General features: G+C 36.0%; 1 protein-coding gene across 2 annotated transcripts in view; it reads right to left on the bottom strand.

Annotated features, from left to right (window-relative positions):
* Positions 1–6,788: 6,788 nt before the first annotated feature.
* LOC103026575 (RNA-binding protein 6) overlaps positions 6,789–8,584 on the bottom strand; it is a 31,535-nt gene continuing 29,739 nt past the window's right edge. For both annotated transcript variants that reach the window (XM_022675535.2, XM_022675536.2), the window contains exon 23: positions 6,789–7,299. In XM_022675535.2, coding sequence (XP_022531256.2) covers positions 7,207–7,299 — 93 coding nt within the window. In that variant the 3' untranslated portion in view covers positions 6,789–7,206. The remainder of the gene's footprint in view (positions 7,300–8,584) is intronic.

Below are 8,584 nucleotides of genomic sequence, written 5' to 3'. Positions count from 1 at the left end.
CTAGTGATGAGCTATCTAACCTTAGTGATGAGCTAGCTAAAATACTAATGCCACCAGGGAGAGAACTAAAGCTAAAGCTAATGATGAGCTAGCTAAAATACTAATATCACCAGGGAGAGAACTAAAGCTAATGATGAGCTAGCTAAAATACTAAAACTACCGAGGAGAGAATTACCATCAGTGATGAGCTAGCTAACCTTAGCGATGAGCTAGCTAAAATACTAATGCTACCGGGGAGAGAACTAAAGCTAATGACGAGCTAGCTAACCCTAGTGATGTGCTAACTAAAATTGTAATGTTACCAGGGAGAGAACTAAAGCTAAAGCGAATGATGAGCTAGCTAAAACACTAAAACTACTGAGGAGAGAACTACCATCAGTGATGAGCTTGCTAACCTTAGTGGCGAGCTAGCTAAAATACTAATGCTAATATGGAGAGAACTGAAGCTAGCGACAAGCTAGCTAAAATGCTAATGCTACCAGAAAGAGAACTACTATTAGTGACAAGCTAGCTAAAATGCTAATGCTACCGGGGAGAGAACTACTATTAGTGACGAGCTAGCTAAAATGCTAATGCTACCAGGGAGAGAACTACTATTATAAGCGATGAGCTAGCTAACTCTAGTGATGAGCTGTTTGAGGGTAAATTGTGATTGTTTTTTTACATTTTAGAATAAAAATGAATGAATTTTTATGTTTAAATCTTAATATGGTCTTGGTCTTGACTACAACACTCGTACAAACATATTTTAAGGGTAATCTAAGCAATAGAAGCATCTTTTCAATCTATACATCTTCTAGGATCTAGAGGAACATGCACTTTGTAAAAAAAAAAACTCTGTATAGCTGTTCATACACTACACAAATAATAAAAAAAAAAACTCTGAAAAGTCTTAAACTAAAGTCTGACTACCTTTCACATCTAAAGACAAAACCCCGAGGTGGATTTTACTTTTAACTAGTGTAAACAGAACAGTTCTAAACACACACCTACCTATCTCAATTGTAATTCGCTGCTGGTGTTCCTTTATAGACAAATTCTAACCATTTGTTCCTTAGCTCTGAATTATATGCAAAGCATAGAACACTGATGTGTTATTTGCACAGACAATGGAGGTTGATGAAGAGTTTCATGTGCAGCATCATATACAACTTAGAAACACCTACTGCATTTTACAAAGAACGAGAAAAAAGTGGATTTTAGCAGAAGGACAAAACCTGGTCATTATCAGCTGACTTATAAGATAACTAATAATATAGTCTAACATATTATGCACTATAAAGAAGGTGAGTACACACATGTTCATCACCATTTTAAGACTTTCTAACGTACCTGTTTCCAGTCCTGCTCACCCAAAAGAGACAAAAGAGTAGCTACAGGTAACTCAAGTCTTTTATTTACCTGGGAGAGTCCATTATTGTAGAAGGGAAGGGGGAGCAAACCACTAAAAAAGGAAGAGTAGTTATTAATGTGTGCACACATCTTAAATTATAACATGTATGTTGTAACTTAGAATGTGAGTTATTTTTTAAATATTTATTTATGTAATGTGATATACTAGAACCCTTGTTTTTAACTGTTCAGGAACATAGTATGTTCTAAGGTGAGGGGTCATTGGTATAAAGGTGCAAATTTAGAATAGGATTAGGTTGAATGGTGTACCAGTTACTTTGGGACTTTGTACTTTGTAAACTACTAAAATAAAGAACTATAACTTTTTTCTGTTTGTTGAGTTTGTTTGTAGTGCAATTTTACCTGTTTGTCTTCACGTTCAAAATGATCCCAAACAGCAGGTCTACGGCTTTTTGAGGTCTTTCCATTTCACAAATGCGGCCACTATGATTCGGAGATCACTGGTTCGAATCCCGGTCATGCAGCTTGCCATCAGCTGCCAGAGCCCTGAGAGAGCACAGTTGGTCTTGCTCTTTCTGGGTGGGTACAGTACAGTAGATGGCAGTAGATACTGCATCTGCACAAGGCTGCATCTGTGAGCTGATGTATCAGAACTGAGTCGCTGCGCTTTCCTCCGAGCGTTAGCGCTGTGATGCTACTCGGAAATGCTACATCAGCAGCAGTTCAAAAAGAGGTGGAGTCTGACTTTACATGTGTCGGAGGAGGCGTGTGCTAGTCTTCACTGTCCTGGTGTTGTGACATCACTAGTGATAGGGCTTTACAGCTGAGTAGCAGCTGAATGGGTGCAACAATTGAACTAATTTAGGAGAAAATGGGAAAAAAAATTATCTATAAATTATACAGAAAAAAACTTTATTATTTATGACACACATTATCAGAAAAAAAAAATTATTGCCTTCAAATTAGATAATTTCACCTACTTTTACTGATTTTGTTTGCTGAATGCCATCAAATCCTCAGCTTTTTCACTGCAAAAAAAAAATCCATTGGCAAAAGACAGACATAAATTATTATCAGAGAAAAAAATATGCATTGATTATTATTCATTTGTCTTTGCAGTGCATTTGCTGCTGCTGTTGCTGAATAACAGTGAAGGAAGTTACTCCAACACTGCTAAAAAAAATCCATTGGCAAAAACCTGACAAAATATATGTAAATTGAGATGTAAATGTTTAAATCAAGCAAAAAATCTGCCAATGGGAGTCTTAGTAAGATTTTTTAGAATAAGCTATAATCACTAAGTTAATAATTACAAAATAAGTAAAACAATCTTACAATGTTAGTAAAGATTAGTAAGACTTATCCGAGATTTATTGCCTTGAAGTTAAAAAAAAAATCACTTGCTAAGATTTAGTGTTTTTTTACAGTGAAAATAGCAGGATAAACTGTTTTGTAACTATTGCTGAATTTGAGAAATTTTGTCCACATTGTGATTCTGCACGTGATCATGTGAGATGCTCACATTCATCACATTAAAACAAGCAAATAAAACGTCTTCACTTCTGCTTATTTACTCTCTTTCCTTCCTCAGCCTGATCAATCCATCAGACCCCGATCACCTCAAACAAACAGTGAGAGACTGCAGGTCCTCTCGCTCTGCTCTCGCGCTGAGGAAACACGCACTCACTCATTGTAAGGTTGACAGGGGTTTATGTGAAGCAGGTTAAGGTGATCAATAATCTGCTGAAGATCACAGATCTCTGCTCTCTGTTGACTTTGTTCAGCATGTCGTTTTTAAGTGAGCAGCTCCAAACATTTCAGAGTGTTCAGTAACTTTCTCAGAACATGATAAATGACGACTCGCTTTTCCAAATATCATTAACTGCCAAAGCATTCAGAACACAAAGGAACGCAGGACGCCTTCTGATGGCTTACATACAGGGGTTGAACAATGAAACTGAAACACCTGGTTTTAGAGCACAATAATTGATTGTGGTGACGGACAGTTCTGGTGGAAACAGGAGAGTTGAGGTGCACATTGAATTCTGCGTGATTTGATCAGCCGTGGTTTTATGTTTTTTGGATACAATCCGGATTAGCACCCGAACATCCCTTTCAGACAGCTTCCTCTTACAGCGTCCACAGTTAATCCTGTTGGATGTGGTTGGTTCTTCTTGGTGGTATGCTGACATTACCCTGGATACCGTGGCTCTTGATGCATCACAAAGACTTGCTGTCTTGGTCACAGATGCTCCAGCAAGACGTGCACCAACAATTTGTCCTCTTTTGAACTCTGGTATGTCACCCATAATGTTGTGTGCATTGCAATATTTTGATCAGAACTGTGCTCTTACCCTGCTAATTGAACCTTCACACTCTGCTCTTACTGCTGCAATGTGCAATTAATGAAGATTGGCAGGCTGCTCCAATTTAGCCATGAAATACTTTCATGGCTAATATTTTCTGAATATTTTCTTTTACTAGCTGCTGCAGACAATGGAGGTTGAAGAACAGTTTCATGTGCAACTCAGAGAGACCTAATGCATTTAATAAAGAACAAGAAAAACAGGATTTCAGCGGAAGGAGATCTTTAAAGACAAACAGGTAAAGTGCTTGATTTGATTTCTGTGGTGAAAGGTGATTGTATTTTAACGTCTCACAAGGTTGAATCTTGCAGACTACAGGTGTTGAGTGTTTTTTAAATCAGGCACAATCCCAGTAGAGGTGAGCCAATCAGCAGAGAGCTCATTTAATTTATATCAATCTTAAAAAAGAGAGGTTAGAAAACATGTGGTCATGTGGAAATGAATTTTGACCAGGAACAAAAACACATGAGAAGAAAATTGAGTATATAAATATATATGTGCTCTTTAAGATTGAACTTCTCACAGAAATGACCAATGATCTAAATACCAACCCTGCTGGTGAGGCTGAGTGTTTTCCTGTTTTAACAGATGTGATTCAATTCTAGATCTCCATCAGGAAAACATTAACTCCATTTATGAATCTTACTGAGTGTATAACTGATTTTCTAGAGGGACTAACATTTTTATAAGAATTATGACAAGCAGAAGTATAGTACAGTAAAAATGGTCTTCTAAATCTGAGAATACAATACCAATGATCTATAGCGCAGTTGTTTCCAACCAGCCTCTGCATTTTTTATTGGCTGTATCCTCATTTATTCTCATTTACATCGGAAAGGACTAAAAATGAGCCGATTAGCTGAACGCTAAACAGTAAAGTGTGCAGTTTCTTTAATTTTACCATATTGAAAACCTCTGGAATATAATCAAGAGGAAGATGGATGATCACAAGCCATCAAACCACCAAACTGAACTGCTTGAATTTTTGCACCAGGAGTGTAAAGCAGCATAAAGTTATCCAAAAGCAGTGTGTAAGACTGGTGGAGGAGAACATGATGCCAAGATGCATGAAAAAAACTGTGATTAAAAACCACCAGGGTTATTCCACCAAATATTGATTTCTGAACTCTTAAAACTTTATGAATATGAACTTGTTTTCTTTTTTTATTATTATTATTATTTGAGGTCTGAAAGTTCTGCATCTTTTTTATTATTTCAGCCATTTCTCATTTTCTGCAAATAAATGCTCTAAATGAGAATATTTTTATTTTAATAAATCAACAATGTTCATTTTACTCAAACATAAATCTATAAATAGCAAAATCAGAGAAACTGATTCAGAAACTGAAGTGCTCTCTTAACTTTTCCCAGAGCTCTATATGACTGAGAACCTAAAAACAGAATAACGCTGTACTGCCACCCAGAGGAGAAACCTAAGGCAACAACTGAGCATAAATATTTCTATACTTGTAGATTGGCACCTACTTATACTACTGCACCTCAAAAAAACAGTTCAAAATGTCAAACTCAAATATTATATAGATGTTTTACACACAGAGTGATGACTAAAATTGATGATTATGGCTTATAGCCAATGAAAACCCATCAGTGTCTCAGAAAATTAGAATATTGAAGAATATTTTACAAGACCAACTGATACTTCTGGCAGTGTGCCAAGTCCTGCTAGAAAATGAAATCCACATCTCCATGAAAGTTGTCAGTAGCAGAGGGAAGCATGAAGTGCTGTAAGATTTTGTGGGAAAACAAAACTGCACTGACTTTAGACTTGATAATAAAACACAGTGGATCAACACCAGCAGATGACAGACATGTCTCTCCAAACCATCACTGATCATCAGTAAATTTTACATTTCATTTGTAAATTAAGGGATCAGAGTCTGGAGGAAGAGTGGAGAGACACACAGTCCAAACTGCTCGAGGTCTAGTGTGAAGTTTCCACCAATCAGTGATGGTCTTATTTAATATCCTAATTTTCTGAGATACTGATTATTGGGTTTTTTATTGGCCATAATAAATCAACAAAAAAATAAATAAATGCTTAAAATAGATCACTATGTGTTTAATACATCTATATAATATATGAGTTTCACATTTTGAACTAAATGACTGAAATAAAGTAACTTTTCAATTATGTTTAAAATGTTTTAAGATTTCTGTAGTAAACAGTAAAAACGTGTTAATCCTCCACATTAATCCCCTGATCTAAACCTGATGAACTGAGATGATGATTTGAGGTGATTTAATTGGGAGGAGCTGGAGCTTCACAGCATGAAGGAAAAGCAGCAGCTATTGTTCAGCACCTCCAGGAACTCCTTCCTTCAAGACGCTGAGAAAACTATTCCAGGTGACTCTCCCTCACGAAGACACTGAGATTAAAATCTCACCAAGAGCCGGCAGATCTGTCCTCTAAGATAGAAATGGAGATAGAAGACAACTTATGCTCTAAACTCAATGGCAATGGTAATGGCAAAAATACAATTTGATCCATTTCAATATGTGATATTAAACCCAGATACAGATTGGTAATTTATTTTATGTAAGGAAGAAGGGGTAAAAAAAAAAATCTTTGGGTAGATGAGAAAATGGACAACAGTAGTGAGTGAGGGTTTCAGTGGGAGGAGATTGAGATGACAGACCTCAGAAAAAAAGGCTCGTGACACAATTGCCCATTGTTTCGAATAAAATAGCCAGTTTAGCTTAAATAAACTTATATGAACCAAAGATGCAAATTAAAGAAACAGTGTCATGGCCGAATGCGAACACACATTTAGCCACTGGGATCCTTGTTATTTTGTGGTGTGATGCTGGAAAAGATGAAACCGAAACTTCAAGAGAAGCGCAGCTTTAGCACAGTAATGTGATCTGACACGGGTCACTTTAAAAAGATAGCGTGAACTAAATGACTTAAATAAACATCAGATTTGGGCTTCTTTAACCTGCTGTGTGTGAATGTAGTCTATGATACTCCTGATGTTCTGGATGATGAATGGAAAGGCCATTTAAATCTCTAGAGCGGCAATAAAACTTACGGTCTAGCCCTAAAAGAGCAGATGTTAGCAGTCACACAGAGACAGTTTTATTGACTCAAAGACTACGACAGTCATAACAGTAAGGTGAGCTTGTAAACACTGAACTCACCGATTCATTTTGGCATTTAAAAAAAAAAAAAAAAAGTCATCACAATACAAAGTCGAGATCAAGTAAGTGAAGTACGAGTGTTTAAAAGCCCTGAAAAATAGAGCTAGAAAAGGGCAGATAAAGCAGAACTGAGGACGTTTGGCTGCTGGGAGAAAACTGGTCCATAATTACAGGCACAGAACCGGAACACAGAGGGGAAATCAGTCACACGTCGTCTTAACTTGCAGAATAACGTCTGGAATGAGCTGCCAATAAAATATATACGCTCTACTGCGGGTGTGTTTGTGTCCATTTCACTCTTCAGTTCTCTTCAGTCTCTTAATAACAATCATTCCAGCTCCTTAAAACGAGCAAACATGGCTTTCCGTACTGCCTGCTTATACGTAGCCGAGTTCCAGACCACCGGTTCTTTCTTCTTCTTCTGTGAAAAGATTGAAACAAAGCATGTAAGAAATATATAAACCAGATAAATGCAATAAACTTAATTTAAATGCAATAGTTATTAATCAGAACTGTAGTAATAGTCTTACAGTACCAGTCAAATGGTTGGACACATCTCTTCTTATCAGGGTTCAAACACTTTTAAACCAATAAATTTCCATGATTTTTTCATGACTTGTGACCAAAACATCAGTGCAGACTAGGGGTGGGCGATATGGCCCTAAAATAATATCACGATATTTCACAGTATTATCGCGATAACGGTACTCTTGGTGATATGATGAAACTTACATTTTATTATTGTATACGATATGATGCAGCACACCCTTAACTGAGGAAAAAAAAAACAAGAATTTTATCAGATTTGTAACTGAAGTCAGTGATCCCGAATGTCATAATAATAAAAACGCACTCCAAATATCTCCATATATCCAGGATTAAAGTAAAATAAATGAAACTGGACTAATACAATCTGTCTCTAGTAGACATTTAATAGGAAATGAGAACAGTGTGAATTTTTCTTTTGCTTAAAACAGTAAAAAAAGTAGTATCCTGATGTGATAATTAGGGGTGGGTGATGTGGACGATATTTCAGGGTATAATATCGTTCACCATATTCAAAAATGTTGGCGATATTATTGCGTATGATACGATATGGCACACCCCTAGTGCAGACATTGAAAATATAAACAAAAAGTAACAAACTTATAGCAGGCCTAAAATTAATCTTATAAAATACTGACACAATCTTAAATAATAAAATGTGTGTCAGATGCTGAGAGCTCCATTGTGTAGAGCTTAAATACTGAATTAACTCTGAGCTGACGTATTTGTTAGTGTAAAATATATTTTCTTCATTGATAAAAAGAAACACAAAGATTTGTAGACCAAATTTCGATGACTTTTCCAAAACTTTCTGGTTATTTTTATTTTTTCAAAACTTATCCAGGCCTGGAAATTGCCATTTTCAAATTCCATGACTTTTCCAAGTTTTTAATGACCGTACGAACCCTCTCTCATTTAATGTGTTTTATTTTATTATTATTATTTACATTGTAAATTTAATATTAAAGGAAACCGTTGAGCATGAATAATAAAACATTTTGAGTAATGTTTGTGTGTTTATGTAATTTGTTGTTGGCTCTTTGCATTCTAATATTGACAGTGACCAGATATTTTCAGTAACAGCTGGAATTCATGCATTTCTAACAAATTAATTTTGCAATCTGCTCAAAACTTTCCTAAATTTAAGATGACCGTGCTCA

The sequence above is a fragment of the Astyanax mexicanus genome, chromosome 5 (assembly GCF_023375975.1).
Source record: "Astyanax mexicanus isolate ESR-SI-001 chromosome 5, AstMex3_surface, whole genome shotgun sequence".
Lineage (NCBI taxonomy): Eukaryota > Metazoa > Chordata > Actinopteri > Characiformes > Acestrorhamphidae > Astyanax > Astyanax mexicanus.
This window is presented reverse-complemented; position numbering and strand designations above follow the sequence as displayed.